This window comes from Myotis lucifugus, unplaced genomic scaffold (genome assembly GCF_000147115.1).
Source record: "Myotis lucifugus unplaced genomic scaffold, Myoluc2.0 scaffold_206, whole genome shotgun sequence".
Classification (NCBI taxonomy): Eukaryota; Metazoa; Chordata; class Mammalia; order Chiroptera; family Vespertilionidae; genus Myotis; species Myotis lucifugus.
Genome location: NW_005871254.1, coordinates 1,920,513 through 1,937,089, shown reverse-complemented (window position 1 = coordinate 1,937,089; position 16,577 = coordinate 1,920,513). Strand labels below are relative to the sequence as shown.

The 16,577-nt window shown below is 44.0% G+C and overlaps 1 protein-coding gene across 1 annotated transcript in view; it reads right to left on the bottom strand.

Moving 5' to 3' along the window:
- The window catches only part of CUNH10orf128 (chromosome unknown C10orf128 homolog), a 29,959-nt gene extending 26,086 nt beyond the window's left edge, over positions 1 to 3,873 (bottom strand). The window contains exon 1 of the mRNA XM_006097562.3: positions 3,786 to 3,873. Coding sequence (XP_006097624.1) covers positions 3,786 to 3,831 — 46 coding nt within the window. The 5' untranslated portion in view covers positions 3,832 to 3,873. The remainder of the gene's footprint in view (positions 1 to 3,785) is intronic.
- Positions 3,874 to 16,577: the final 12,704 nt, after the last annotated feature.

The following is a 16,577-nucleotide window of genomic DNA, read 5'->3' as shown; positions in this document are numbered from 1 at the left end:
CCCCCTCCTCTCTTCCTTCCACTCTCTCTAAAAATCAATAGAAAAAATATCCGCAGGTGAGGATTAATAACAAAAAATACTTTTAGGATATTCAAAAACCGTTTTTTCTAAACTCTCCCATTACTGTGGGGGTCCCCTGTGAGCCTGATGTCACTGGGGTGACAGGCAGAGATGCTCCTCTCTCGCTGTCCCTGAGGCCTCTTACCCACCCTCACTCTGCCCCGAGGGACCGGCTGGGCACCTGGCCTCCCAGGTCACTCATTAGTAAGTTGTACTGGGTAACCCCCTAGGGCCCTCCCCCAGCCCATTAAGGGAAAACCCTTCTCCTTGCTGCTTTCAATAGGCTGCCATGTTATACTTTTTTTGTTCACAGAAATTTATTTATTGGAATTATGAATATACTAGAGGCCCGGTGCACAAAAATTTGTGCACTCGGGGGTGGGGGGTCCCTCAGCCCGGCCTGTGCCCTTTCGCAGTCTGGGACCCCTCGGGGTGACCACTTGCTGGCTTAGGCCTGCTCCCCGGAGGATTGGGCCAGGATGGCAATCAGACATCCCTCTGGCAGCCCGGCAACCCTCGGGGGATGTCCACTTGCCAGCGGGGAGCAGACCTAAGCTGCAGTCGGACATCCTTAATGCTGCTGAGGAAGCAGGAGAGGCTCCCACCACCACGGCTGTACTGGCAGCCGTCAGCCTGGCTTGTGGCTGAGCAGAGCTCCTCCCATGTCAGAGCGTCCTGACCACCAGAGGGCAGCTCCTGCATTGAGCATCTGCCCCCTGGTGGTCAGTGTGTGTCAGAGTGACCAGTCATTCCCAGTCTTTCTGCTGTTAGGGTCAGTTTGCATATTACCCTTTTACTATATAGCAGGGGTCCTCAAACTACGGCCCGCGGGCCACATGCGGCCAGCCGAAAACATTTATCCGGCCCACCGGGTGTTTTTGCCGCCGCTGCCTGTCCTGCTTAGCAGCCGACTCGTCCAGGGCCCGCAGTGCGCATGTGTGGAATGTCTGAGGGACAGTGAACTGGCCCCCTGTTTAAAAGTTTGAGGACCTCTGCTATATAGGATAGAGGCCTGGTGCACGGGTGGGGGCCGGCTGGTTTGCCCTGAATGGTGTCCCAGATCAGGGTGGGGATCCCGCTTGGGTGCCTGGCCAGCCTGGATGATGGGCTGATGGCTGTTTGCAGCTGGTCACACCCCCTTCAGGGTGGGGGTCCCCACTGGGGTGCCTGGCCAGCCTGGGTGAGGGGCTAAGGGTCGTTTTCAGGCTGGCGGGCAACTGAAGCTCCTAGCCTCTCCTTTTTTTCTTTTTTCTTTTATTCTGGGATTTATTTACCTTCTATAGCTGTCACTGGAGCTGAGAGCTGGCTCCAGCTCTGAGGCTGCAGCTGGCTGAAAGCAGGTATCTGGGTTTGTTTAGCTTCTATAATTGAAACATTGTTGCCATCACTGCCGTTTTAAGCTCTGAGGCCAAAGCTGGCTGAAAGCACGTATCTGGAGCTTGTTTAGCTTCTATAATTGCAACTTTGTTGCTTAGAGTGTAGCTTAGAGCAGGGCAAGGCAGGCAGGGAACGTTGGCTTCCTCCGTCACTGGAGGAAGCAAGTCTCATGTTCGCTTCAGCTGCCTGGCTGCCGGCCACCATCTTGGTTGGCAATTAATTTGCATATCTCGCTGATTAGCCAATGGGAAGGGTAGCGAAGTTACGGTTAATTACCATGTTTCTCTATTATTAGATAGGATATGATCATTATGAAAAATTCCAACACAGAGAAACTAAAAAAAAAAAAAAATGCCTGGTCATCCTATTTTCTAAGAAGATTAAAGGATACTATTCACCATTTGCAGTCAGGTTTTGGTTAGGTGAGCAAACAACCACAACATTTAATCGCACCATCGTGACTGCTGATCTGTGGCCGTGTCACTCCCCCTCTGTCGGCGTCAGGCCTGGGAGTGTCTTTCACCAAACACCCTGGGTGTTTGAAACCACAGAGCATAGGGCGTGAGCCAGATTCCTGCCGATATCGCTGTTTCTGCTTTTCACCGTGGTCAGCAGTGCTGGGTAAGAGTCTATTAAATATTTGGGGAGCTTCGCCCTATTATTTCATTAAGATAAACCCTGAAGTTGGGATTTCTGGTTTATTGCCAAATTGCCTCTGGGAAGGTTGGATCAATGAGTTCCCTGAGAATCCGGTGGTGAGTGTGCAGCTCGTATCAGATGCTGGCTGCGGGCTGGGTGCTCAGCATGCGGGACAGAGTGAATTCCCAGCCCAGCCCTGGGAGGGGTGCTGTTAGCATCCCCAAGTCACAGAGAGGAAATGTACCCGCAGAGATGAGCAACCTGCCCCTCTCTGAGCTGCTGAGTCCAGCAAGGGTGGATGCTCAGGGGTTAGGGCAGAGGCTCACTCCTAACCACAACTCTACTCGGAGTTCTGAAAGCACCACTAGCTGGGACACCGTGGCCACGTCCTAACAGCCTCACCCGTAGAATGCAGGCAAGAGCGGGACCTGCTCCCTGGCTGCTGTGGGCACTGAGTGAGCGCATGCAGCGTCTAACGGAGACAGCAGGCCAGCAGGCCAGGGAGGCACTAGGAGACCTCAGGTGTGTTTGCTTCTTTCCTTATTGGTGAGCTCGAGCACTGGAAAGGCTTACTATTGGTTGGTAATTCTTTGTATAATCTGCACATTTTGGGGTCGGGCTTCTTAAACTTAACTTCCTTTTCCCGCAGGACAGATGATCTAAATAGGTCAAAAGCAGAAGCGGGGTTAGAACTTCTGCCACCTTCTGCCACTTTACTGAGCGCACTTGGCACGAGCTGCCCTGCAGGCCCTGGTCTTGCTCGCTGGGCCTCCCGTCCCTCGTTGCCACTGTCAGGGAGTGTCCCCATGTGTCAAGTGGTGGATGCTGTGGCTGTCTGTCTGCAGTTTTCTGCTGGGCTTGCTGCCGGCTTCAGAGGCCCGCCGTGTGAGTGACATTAGGCCGCCTGCTGGCCTCTGAGTCTTGGCCCAGGGCGAGCTCTGGGAAAGAGCACCTTGTCTACATGAGGCGCCCATTGCCTTTTTAAGACATAACGGTTGCTGGCAAAGGGGGTTTTGCCAAGTTGCGTGGCTCTGGCCTCCTCTGCCTGCCTCCCTCTAGCACATTTCTACCGTCCCTCTGTGCCTTCCCTCTGCCTCTCTGGGTTTCTTCCTGTGTCGCTGACCGTCTGCTTCTCCCCCCACATCTGGCTGCGCTTCTCGCTGGCCTCTGCCTCTGCCCTGGTCCTTCTTTGATGCACAGGGTTAGAAGGTAAGAAACAAAGGTGCCTCCGTGTAAGATGGCCTCTTCCCTCCCTGACAGACGCTCCCACCAGCTGTAGAGGGGCATCCACAGGCCTGCATTTTCTCATCTTGTGGAATTATTTTGATTTGACTTGATTAAGTTGAACTTAATGTGCACACTATCCTGAAAGATAAGCATTATCACCCGTTCTATTGGCTCAGAAACTGATGCTCAGCGGGCCTGGGGTTTGCTCTGTGGGCAATGGAGCCACCACGGTCACAGCCAGAGGTGCCTGGGTCCCAAGCCCAGAGCTCTTCCTGCTACATCACCCTTTCCGGTTCTCCCAGGCCCGGGAGCATTTGTAAGCTGCAGCTGGAGTGAACCAGACAAGAGCAATGCTCACTGTCCATCAAAATGAGCACAGGGACACAGCCATGCTTCAGGGACCGAGCCCCAGTGGGCAAATGCTCACCCAGCTCCCCACCCACCCCCAGCAGAGTAACACCCCTCACTGCACCCCCACTTACCCAGGAGGAGGAGGAGGGACCTCAGAAAGCCGGCCACCCAGCCCATGCTGGCTGCTCCCGGCCCTGCAGAGCGGCCGGCAGGCTGTGTGGCCCGAGCTCCTGGGGACCACAGCCAAGCCCACGGGTTGGAAGGGGAGGAAGCCACTGCCACGCCCCACGCTGCTTAGTTCCTCCCCAGCCTGTCTGTGGGCAGGGCTGCCGGAAGGCCCGACCCGGCCTCTGCCAGGGGGGTGGAGGGCTGCGGCCCACGGCGAGGGCCACTGGGACATGTTTGGGCGCTGGTTTGCCTCCTGTAACCCTCCCTTCCCCCGCCCGGGCCCCCCCCCCCCCCAAAAACACACACACACAGCACAAGATGGAAACACAGCTGGGTGCAGATTCCTGCCCAGAGACCCAGGCCTGGCGGGGGGTGGGGAGGGCAGGTAGAGGGGGAACGAGGATGTGGGCAAAGCCGCTGGGCCTGGTGCCCAGCTCCTGCAGGGGTCAGTCCCCGCCTTGGGCAGGTCAGAAAGCTGCCCTCCCCGGCCCACGTCTCAGAATAACATTTTAAATTCCTCAAATAAAGTGTAGGGATTATAAAAAAAGCCAGCTAATACTGAAATGCAGTTATAAAAATACTTAGAAAACGGACTTATGACATAGAAATATATGTGCTTCTATATCCACCCAGTAAGTGGGAGGGAGACATCTACTGCACTGACACTGGAGGGTGTGACGCGCGGGCATGTGCGCACTGGGCGATGCCCACACTGATGCCGCAGGGGAACGGGGTCAGGCCGGCGCTCCCAGGAGGAAGGCGAACTTTCCAGGAGACACTGCAGACAGAGACGGGACTTCCCCTCCAAGCGCACAGACCCGCGGGGCGCCCCGGAGCCCCCAGCGCTCCCCACAGATGCGGGGCCCAGGCGTCTGTTCTCCTTTTTGACACCCGCCAAGCCACGAACTCAAGTGTGTAAGAAACGCCGCTGTTTGACAGTGCAACCTTGGACTGTGGTTAGCAGAAGTAAGAAGGTAAAGGAAAGAAATGTGGGCATTTAGGGGCAGGCCACAGGGAATCATAGAGATAAATGTGATCCGGTCTCACCATAAATACATATATATGTGGTGTTGTTTCACTATTATTTCCTCATTATAAAAGTTATACTTATGCCTTTACATATGGCTTAATTTCTTTCCTTATCTCTGCGTAACTGTACACAGTTCTGTTGCTGACCCAAGAATAATATTGTGATTCTAAATTTTCTCAAATATGTCCAGGTCATGATAAAAAGTATAAAGTCCATTAAGGTACTAATGCAAATTTCATTATTAAAGTAATTAATCCTAAAATAATGAAAGCAGCAAAACCCAAAAGCAACTTTCATTTTCAATTTTTTCCCAGTGCTTCGTGGGAGCTGAGGACCAGGGCGGTCGTTAATGTGACTTTGGGGAAGCCATGGACTAACGCCAAGTTCAACAGCTCAAAGCTCCTTTGGCTCGGGGCTCCAGCCAGAGAAACCTAGCATGGCTGCTAAGGGGAGCTTAGGGGACAGAGCATCTTCCTCCCGGTGGGCATTTAATTTCCTCCACGCGTCGCCACCTGCAGGCTGTGTGAGAAATAGGAAACTCTGGTGTAAGCAATATTTCCCACACTATTGAAAAGAGGAACTTCATTCTTAGCCCATATCTCTTAGAAGGTTGCAAAAGTTAGCATTTATCAAATTTGAAGACCAGCAAAAATGCAAACCATGCAGATGCCCTGTGTCTTGACTTCAACCTTGGGTGATGGGTTGTCTGTTATCTGGGCGTCAGGCAGCTTCTAAGAGAAGGCTGCAAATGATGGGAGGTCTCACATTCTACCCATCTTGCCAGGAGGGATTACAACCTTCCCTGGCTTCTCTGCCTAGGAAACGAGGCTTGAGTCATTTACTAATTCCCAATTCACAGATGGGATTCTGCCCAGAATCACAAGAATTTAGTACAAATACTAATTCCCTTTGTATTAACAAATGTTATAATCTAAATAAAGATTCTAAAAATGGACCTACATGAAAAATCTCTTCTTACCCAAACAAATCCCCAAATCTAACTGCTTGGGAAATACCCCACCAGGGTATTGCTTACTAAAGCAGACAAAAACGTTGGAGAGAGAAATAGTGTTGGGGTTGAGTCAGGCTTGTTAAAAAGAAATTTAGAGTCCGTTATAATGTAGTGATTAAGAACATAGAGTTGGGGGCCAGATGGTCTTGACCCAAACTTAACCTCTCTGCTTCTTAGTTTCTTTATTTTTAAAAGAGAAATAAAAATGTACTCATAGGGTTGTTATGAGGAGTAAGTGAATAAGTACATATGTTCCTCCTACAATAATGATCGGTGCATTGTAAATATAAGTGTAAGTGGTTGATGTAATTTTTTGTTATGTTGATTTACAAAAAGTGAACCCAATTGTGAGTGGCCTATAAAATGAATACTACAAATCTATACTGACAGATACAAGGGGTGACTTAAATAAGTGGGGACTTCCCACACATTCCCTCATGCATTAGCATAAGGCCCCTGGGGACCAGCACAGGGCCTCACAGAAGAAAACTGGTGAATCCCCAAGGGCTACACTGACAATTGTGAGAAATTGTGTGGAGACAGAGGTGGTTGGGTCTCAACATGTGCGGTGGAAAGTGGCAGCCAGGCACCACACCCCAGGCTCAGGATCAGGGAGAGCTCTCTACTTGACCTTCCCTCCCGTACATCGCCTGGATGAAGCAAAAATACAGCAGGCCAGCTGGAGGTGGTGCATTATCATCATGGCAGCACCGGAGGGAACTGACCGATGACACGTGGATGTTGATTGGCCTACCCCTGAGCACATTCCAACACTGCCTCCGCCCCTTCTCCACTCTCAATACACATATGCCTACAGCACGGAAGCCAGCTGTATCTGGAACTGAGAGGAGGGCCAAGTTACTGAGCAGTCGCATGAGGGCTCTGAAGCTTTACGGCTTAGAAGTAGAGGAAGCATGCAAATAAGCAGTGCTTGAACCCAGAACCTAAAGCCAGAGGAATCTCCACCCATCACGTCACAGCCCTCTTAGTACAGCACAATTGGAGCTGGGATTTTGCTGATGTTCAGTCTATATCACTAACCAAGGCAACAGATCATCCTAAAATAATACGAGTTCACAGGGAAAAGTAACAAGACATATGAAAACCACAAGTGCTAAATATGAAAAGTAGAAAAGCCAACCATATGATGACAGAGGAATTAGAGTTAATGGAGCAGAAAAAAAAAACATACACCACACAATAATTTAACATAAGCATAAAAAAAATATACCCAGAGAAGTAAGAGAGGCTAGTGGAAAACAGAAACAAGCAGTAATGGGGGGAAAAAATGGAGTCACTGGGTATAAAAGTATGTAAGTAAGGAACACCATAGAGGACATGAACAGAAGAAAAACAGCATAAAAATTAATTAGTGTGATTTTAAAAGGTTTAGTAACTCCCTCTGAAAACAGCATAAAGAAGAAAAAGAATAATAAATAAATGTTTAGAAGCTTGGAGGGCAGAAGTAAAAGTGTCAGCATCAATATAATTGGAATACTGGAAGAAGAGAAAAATGAAAAGGAATATCTGGAGAAATAATAAATTAAGTTTCTCAGAATTAAAGATTAATGATTTCAGATTGAAATGGCTCAGGAATGTTAAGAAGCATATATTCAGGTGGGACAGTATATTTTATTTAAGTATATTTTATTGAAATTGAATAACGTCATAGAAAAAGAAAATTTTCTAAGAGCTTCAAGAGAGAGAATATACATCACTGACAAAGGAAAAAAATCAGGTTATATCCAATATCTCAACAGATACAATGGAAGTAATCATAAAATGGAGTATGAATAAAAGAAACTTTAAACCAAGAATTTTATATCCAGCTAAACTCATTTAAATGCAAAGACAAAAATATTCTGTCATGCAAAATTTCAGAATCTCTTTCAAAACACTCACAAGAAATACACCAGCAAAAAGAGAAATCTAAAAAGCCAATGAAAGATAATGGAAGTTAGTGTTAAAAAATGTTTTTAAGTCTATTACTCAAATGTGGAATTATCCAAAGAATAAAGAGAAATATATTTCTTTTCTTACATTGCTTCTTTTTCCATTCTTTACTTTCTTTCTCTTTTGATTTTTAAAATAATTCTGGATATGCTTGTGAGCAGACATTTTCAAAATTAAAATTCTAGATATTCTAACGTGCAGTGGGAAGTGGGATGAACATAAAGACTGGGAGCACATCAGGTGGAAGTAAGCACATGCCAACGCCTATCGCAAGGAAGACAGAGGTATTGGTGAGCTCAGGAAATTTATGGGGAGAAAATCATAGGGATGGATCATGAGAGGTTAGGGATATATATCAGAATAACAAACTTCAACTATTTAAATTTTAAATAAACAGAAGAAAAATCAGTTTTGTAAAAGGAGAAAAACAATAAACAACAACAAAAAGAGTGAAAGGAGAAGGTAAAAGAATACGGTGGAAATAAATTATAAAAAAATAATTATGAAATAAGTAAATGTAAGTGGGAAAATATCATTGTGATTTAGGCATAAACAAAAATTTCTTAAGACAAAAATTATAATAGTAAAAACTGATAAATTATACTTCACTGAAATTAAAAACTGTGCAGCAAAAGACATAAATAACAGAGTGAAAATACAACTCATAAAATGGAAGAAGATATTGATAATACATGTATTTGACCCAGCCTTCATTTTTAGGTCTTCATGTTTCTCTAACACAAGACAATTCTCAATAGAAAAATGGGCAAAAGACTTGAGGAGGCACTTCACCAAACAAAGGCTATGTCAATAGTAAGAAATATATGAATAGGCGCTCAGTTACATGTGTTAGCAGAGAAATACAAATTAAAATATCAATACAATTCCACTACATACCCACCAAAATAGTTAAAATGATAAAAACAGAAAATACCAATAGTTAGTAAAAATGTAGAGCTAGCCCTATCCAGTTTGACTCAGTGGATAGAGTGTCAGCCTGCAGACTCAAGGGTCCCAGGTTCGATTTCGGTCAAGGGCATGTACCTTGGTTGTGGGCACATACCCAGTAGGTAGTGCGCAGGAGGCAGCTGATTGATGTTTCTCTCTCATCGATGTTTCCAACCCTCTATCCCTCTCCCTTCCTCTCTGTAAAAAAATCAATAAAATATATTTTTTAAAAAATGTAGAGCTACCAGATTCTTCAGATACTACTGAACAATGTTTGGCAGTCTCCACTAAGGTTAAGCATACACACACACAACAATCCAGCACTCCCGCTTCTAGTTGTATACCCAAGAGAAATGTATACGGGGAAACGTGCGTGCGCCACCAGACATGCACTGTAAACTTGTCACAGCAGCCCAATTAGCAATAACAAAACCCAGGAAATCATCCAAATGGATTCTATAGTGTAATGAGCACAAACTCATCAGCATCTTCACACAATATAGATTGATCTCACAAACATAACATAAGCGAAGGAAGTCAGTTACATTTATGTAAAGTATGAAAATAAACCAAATTAATCTATGCTCTTAAAAGTCAAGAGTGGCTTCCTTTGGGGAGTAGTAACTGCATGCGGCACAGGGAGACTTCAGAGGTTCTGATAATAGACTGGAGGGTTCAAAGGCTTGCTTTCTTTTTATGGAAAGTCTTTGAGCTCTGTATTTTAACATATACAATGCAGCATGTATATTGAACTTCAATAAAAATTAAATACGTGAATATGGGTAACTCACTAATTATAAGACAGAAACCCTAATATTGGATTTTTAAAATTCTGCATATGTTGGCCATATATTGTTAAATGATATTCAGAATATCATTCTAAATCCACCCAGTAAGTGGATATATTTTTAAAAGAAATTCATAAATATTGAAAATAAACAAAAAGTAGCAGACAAATACAAAATACAGAGAAGTCATTTTAATATTGAATAAAACAAAATTTAAGGTGCAAAATAACATTAAAGGAAACAGTGGATATTATACTGCTAAAAAACAAAGAAAATATTATAATAATATACAGTAGACACCTAAAGATATAATCCCAAAATATAAAAAATTGACAACTGAAATAATTACAAGCAGAAATAAACAATTATAGTTGAAGGGTGTCACACATCTATTTTGAAAGGTGTCACACAGATATCAGTTAGACAAAAATAAGCAAGAAGTAGCAGACAAATACAAAATACAGAGAAGTCATTTTAATATTGAATAAAACAAAATTTAAGGTGCAAAATAACATTAAAGGAAACAGTGGATATTATACTGCTAAAAAACAAAGAAAATATTATAATAATATACAGTAGACACCTAAAGATATAATCCCAAAATATAAAAAATTGACAACTGAAATAATTACAAGCAGAAATAAACAATTATAGTTGAAGGGTGTCACACATCTATTTTGAAAGGTGTCACACAGATATCAGTTAGACAAAAATAAGCAAGAAGTAGACTGGTTGAATATTGTCATAAATAAATTCATATTAAAATATTTAGGTTCAAAAAGGAGAGAATACAAATTTTGTGACACATCATTTCCTCTTATATCTCACTAGTGTTCTGGTGCACGGATTTGTGCCCACTGAAAGGAAATTAATTAGAAGAAATATTTTAATATTGCTATTTGCCCTTTCTCTAAAATAGAAATGTCAACCAAATTCACAATCGACAATGACAGATCAAAACACACATGTGCAACTGGTGCCAGTGAGAACTTTATATGTATCGTGCATGTGCAAGTCAACTTAGCCTTTTATAGATATAGAATGAACTTGCTTAATTAGACCTGCTTTCTGATTTAGCTAAACTTTTTCCAGCCCAATGAAGCACCCCAACTTCTCTTTCAGGTAACTGTCAGCAACATCGCAGTAAATATCAACACAAAGCAGATTATTATTATAGATCACGCAGGGAGAACAAAGGGTGAAATATTTAACTGCAGCAGTGTTTGACTATATTCTGCAAAGTGAGAAAACCTGAAGTCATTTTTAAGGTCCACCATTTCTTACTTCTTTTCAGTCGGGTCAAGTTGCTAAACTTTCTAAATCTCTGTTTTCTGGCTAATGAAAAGAAAATAGGATTCCACCGAGTCTCCTATCTACCTACTCCAGGACTTCTGTGAGGATCAAATGAGATGAGGCATGGGAAAATACTTCACAGACATTTGGTTAAAGTGTAAAATGTTTGCACTATAAAGCAAGTCGTGTTCCTGGGCTGAAGAAACTCCAAAGAGGCTAGTCGCTAGGGAGAGGAAGCCGAGCGTTGCTATGTGATGTCATTACGCAGGCACCATTTCTGGGCCGGGCTGGGCTGAGGGCCGCATTTTGCGCCATAGGGTCTTGGCAGCATTTGCTGCGATTTGGTGGAGTGATGCTCTGGGGTGGTGGCGGGGCCTGTGTTCCACCTGGGGAAAGCCAAGTGTTGGTTTTTTGGCGCCAGGTCCATGAAGCCATTTATTTTTAAATTAGAGACCTGGTGCACGAAATTCATGCATGGGTAATGTCCCTAGCCCTGGCCAACGATCAGGGCCGATCGGGGCCTTTCTTTCCCCAGTTGCCGGCTGCCACCCGGGAACTTCCTTCATTCTGTGCTGCCCGTGCGCGGTCAGTGCACGTCATAGCAAGAGGTCAAACTTCCGGTCAGTCAAACTCACGAGGGGACAATTTGCATATTAGCCTTTTATTATATAGGATGGCCAGTGCGCATAGGATGGCAGCTCCTGTGTTGAGCATCTGCCCCCTGGTGGTCAGTGCGCATCATAGCTACTGGTAGGATGGACAGACACTTAGCCTTTTATATATATAGACTAGAGGCCCGGTGCACAAAAATTTGTGCACTCAGGGGGGTCCCTCAGCCTGGCCTATGCCCTCTTGCAGTCTGGTACCCCTTGGAGGATGTCCACCTGCTGGCTTAGGCCCGCTCCCTAGGGGATCTGCCCCAAGCTGGCAGTCAGACATCCCTCTCCCTCTGACAGCCCGGCAGCCCTCGGGGGATGTCCACTTACCAGCAGGGAGCAGACCTAAGCTGCAGTCTGACATCCTTAGTGCTGCTGAGGAGGCAGGAGAGGCTCCCAACACCACCGCTGTGCTGGCAGCCATCAGCCTGGCTTGTGGCTGAGCAGAGCTCCCCCTGTGGGAGCACACTGACCACCAGGGGACAGCTCCTGCATTGAGTGTCTGCCCCCTGGTGGTCAGTGTGTGTCATAGTGACCTGTCATTCCCAGTTGTTCTGCTGTTAGGGTCAATTTTCATATTACCCTTTTATTATATAAGATAGAGGCCTGGTCCATGGGTGGAGGCTGACTGGTTTGCCCTGAAGGGTGTCCCGGATCAGGGTGGGGGTCCTGCTGGGGTGCCTGGCCAGCCTGGGTGAGGGGCTGATGGCTGTTTTCAGCCTGGCCAAGCCCCCTGGCAATGGAAGCTCCAAGCCTCTCTTTTTTTCTTTTTTTTTTATTCTGAGATTTATTTACCTTCTATAATTGAAACTTTGTAGCCTTGAGTGGAGCTCAGAGCCAGCCAGGGTCGGGCAGGAAGCTTGGCTTCCTCCATTGCCAAGGGCAATCCAAGCCTCCTGCTCACTCCAGCTCAATGTCCACGGCTGGCTGAAAGCAGGTATCTGGGGTTTATTTATCTTCTATAATTGAAACTTTGTTGCCTTCAGTGGAGCTCAGAGCCAGCCGCGGCAAGCGGAAAGCTTGGCTTCCTCCATCACTGGGGCAACCAAGCTTCCTGCTTGCTCCAGCTTTGTGGCTATTAGCCGCCATCTTGGTTGGGTTAATTTGCATATAGTCACTCTGATTGGCTGGTGGGCATGGCTTAAGGCATAGCGAAGGTATGGTCAATTTGCATGTTTGCCTTTTATTAGTGTAGACTAGAGGCCCAGCACACGATATCACGCAGCCCCACACACCTGTGCATGCCCCGCCCACCACGCTTGCAGTCCTGCCCACCCACTGCCGCACTCACAGCTATGCTCGCAGCCACGCTCGCAGCTGCACCTGCCTCACCGCACCCACCTCACCTCGCCCATCCGCCCGCTGACCGCCAGCCTTGCTGTGATCGAAGCCTGTGGACCACAGGGGAGGGCCGGAGAGGTGCTCCATGCACCTCATGGTGACCACTCGTTTGGTTGTTTTGGTCATGTTGCCTCTTGGCCTTTTATTATTATGACTAGAGGCCTGGCACAAAATTCGTGCATGGAGGGGTGTCCCCTTAGCCCAGTCTGCACCCTCTTGCAATCTGGGACCACTGGCTCCTAATCACTGGCCTGCCTGCCTTCCTGATAGTCCCTAACCATTCTGTTTGCCTGCCTCATGCCCCCCTGATCACCCCTAACCACCTCTGCCTGCCTGCCTCATCACCCCTAACCCCTCTGCCTGCCTGCCTGATCGCCCCTAACCACTTGTCAGCCTGCCTGATCACCCCTAACCCCTCTGCGTTGGCCCCCTCCACTGCGGCTTCATCCGAAGGGAGGTCCAGAATGATCTCCGGAAGGTTGTTTGGCTGTCCAGTCTAATTAGCATATTATGCTTTTATTATTATAGATTGGCAAAAACTTAATCATGTTCTTGACCACATTAACTTCAAAGATGCTGGAAAATAGTCTTGCATTCATGAGCCCTGCATAAAATTGAGGGCTATGTTATAAATGATTAATAAAACATTGTTTCAAATACTAATACAATAGACCTCCAGTAAGACTTATCAAGGGGGAAAAGAGAAATAACATAAATAAGATACTGTGGCATAATTAAGAGTTTTTTTAAAGGTATTTTATCAATATTTACATAAATAAAAATAAAAACCTCAAAGAATGGACGAAAATTGGTAAAAATATAAAATGCCAAATTTAGTACCAGAAGAAATAGACAAATGTACCAATAGCCACAAAAAAATAAAATAGATAATCAAAGGCATGCTTCATTTTAATTTATTCTTAATATGTTTTTTATTGATTTTTAGAGATAGAAGAGAGGAGGTAGGGAGATAAAAACATCAACGAGTTGCCTCCCTTAGAACCCCAGGGGTGGGGGATCAAACCCTCAACCTGGGTATGTGCCCTGACAAAGAATCGAACCAGCAACCTTTCGGTGCACTTGCCCACGTTCAACCAAGTGACTCACACCAGCCAGGGCTGTTGTCATTTTTTTTATTTGGCAATCTAAGGGAAAATAGGTCATTACCCCTGATTAAATAATCAGGTAGTGCATGCTTTAAAAATTCCTGTGGCACACCGCTGAAAATCGCTGATCTAGTGTCTAGTCCTTAGCCCACGTCTGCTGAAAAACACTTGTTTCCCAAACCAGCGCTGCCCATTCTCTGACAGCGAATAGGAATCTGACTTGTGACTCGCAGGCGCGGAGCCCGGGAGAAGGGGGCCAGCAGGAGGTGCCATCAGGATGAGCGCTGCGTGAAGTCAGCATGCTTCATTTTAAAAGTCCATGTTTATATTCCATTATAAGTGAGTTCTACCAAATTTTATAGGAACAAATCATTCTTCTACAAATTTTTACAGAAAAAAATGGAATTAAGTTGATAAAAGCTCGTATTTTTTGGATGCCAAAACCCAAATAAGGTTAGTAGAAAAAAAGATGATAAAGATAAAGATTATAAATATAAATATAGATCTAGATAATAATATAAATATACATATAAATATAATATAAACATAAATATAAATAGTTTTACATGAAATATTAGTAAGTTAAATTTAACTGCTTACTTAAAAAAAACTAATAAAAACTATGACCAAATTGGGTTATTCAAAGGATTCAAAAATGATTTAAAATAAAAAATCTATCAATATAATTGACTGTAATTGTGACTCAAAGGAGAAAAATTACATGATCTGCTGGGGCTGACCAGTAGACCCTGAGCAACGGATGAATGATTACTCTGACACACATTTCTGTGAAAGAGAGGCTAAGGGACTGCTTGGCTATAGGAACCAAATGGCCCCGTTTGCCTGCCTCCTTAGGCTTTTTTTGTAACAACAGCTTAAACTAAAATTAACTTCCATCAGCAGTTAATATACAATCAGCTGCGTAAGTATCCTTGAGAAGACACATGCATCTGCAATGTCCTTTAAGCAAGGACATCTGAAGACTAAGCATAAAGATTTCAGTAAACACCCAGGGGCTCAGACTTGTTTGGAAAAGTCAAGGCAGGGGCTGCCACCTTCGGCAAGGTCCCCCTAGAGGGCCTCAACCTTTTGGAGATTCCTCCTTACAGACTTTCCAACCAAGTTCCGTGTTTCCCCACATCTACCATCCGATACAGAAAATACATTTAATAAAATTCAACACTTGGTTATGGTTTTAAAAAAATTGCTTTGTGTTAAACAGGAAGAAACAAAACTGTCATTACTTCCAAATGAAATGACTACCTAAATAGAAACCTCAACAGAATATATAATTGTGAGAATTAATAAAGCAGCAAAGCCAGGAATTTGAATTCAAAGCAACTATATAAAGCAATAGCTTTCTTCATACAATAAAAAAATTAAATATATTCAAATATTAAGATCTATTCACAATGGTAACATAAACGATAAGTTATATAGAAATTTATTCAATGAAGAATGCACAAATCACTTTTGGAGATAAATCTCTGGTGAAGTACATTAAAAAAGATAATAAATGCAGAGAACACCATTTTTATATATGGAATAAGTTAACATTATAAAAATGACAATTGTCTGCAAACTAATGTATAGATTCAATAAAACGACAAAAACTTCAGGTGAATTCTTAGAAGCTTCACATACTTATGTAGAAAATAGAAAACCCAGAATAGTTAGAGGATTCTGAAGAGAGCATGCAGACAGGACGGGGATGATGGTGTTGGTGGAGAGGAACTTGCCCTAACAGATACTGCTACTTACTAAGTGACATGACAGTGATGAAAACATGATGATGTAGGCGACGATGACGACGACGACGATGATTTCTTTATACAAATATCCTTCCCATTGTTCTTAGCTCCTCACTGCATCTCTTAGCTTTCATCTGGGGTCACTTTCCTCCTTGAAGAACATCCTCCGTTTACTTTTCAATGTGAATGTGCTGATGACAAGTGCTCTGTGTGTTTTTTCTGAAAAAGTCTTTATTTCATTTTCATTTTTATTGGATTTTTTTTTGCTGGAATTCAAGATAAGTAATACTTTTCCTTTACCATTTAAAATACTATTTCATGGACTTTCATTAGTTTTGTTTAAAAGGCATCTTTATCGGAAGATCTGAGTTTTATGTAGTCTGAAGCTTATAATATTTAGTAATGCTTATCTAAAAAGGAATACAAAACTAAAAATGCAAAATTAGGTTAAAATTACAAATTTATAAAAAGTTAAAATACTACATAGTCAAACCTAGAAAGAGAAAATATTTTTATTACCTAACTACCAAACAAAACTGTATAATACTTTTTCCTTTATTTTTGCAATATATTTTAAATGTCTCTTCATATGTCAAATACTTTTAAGAGTAAAGAGAGCCCAGCTTGTGTTACTCAGTGGTTGGGCATCTACCATGAACCAAGAGGTCACAGTTCGATTCCCAGTGAGGGCACATGCCCCGGTTGCCAGCTCCATTCTCAGTAGGGGGCATGCAGGAGGCAGCCAATCGATGATTCTCTCTCATCATTGATGTTTCTATCTCCCTCTCCCTCTCCCATTTTTTTAAAAGAGTAAAGAGAAAGTTTCCTCTAGCATGTTTGAGATTTAATTTTGTTAATTGTTTTAAAATGTTTCTTT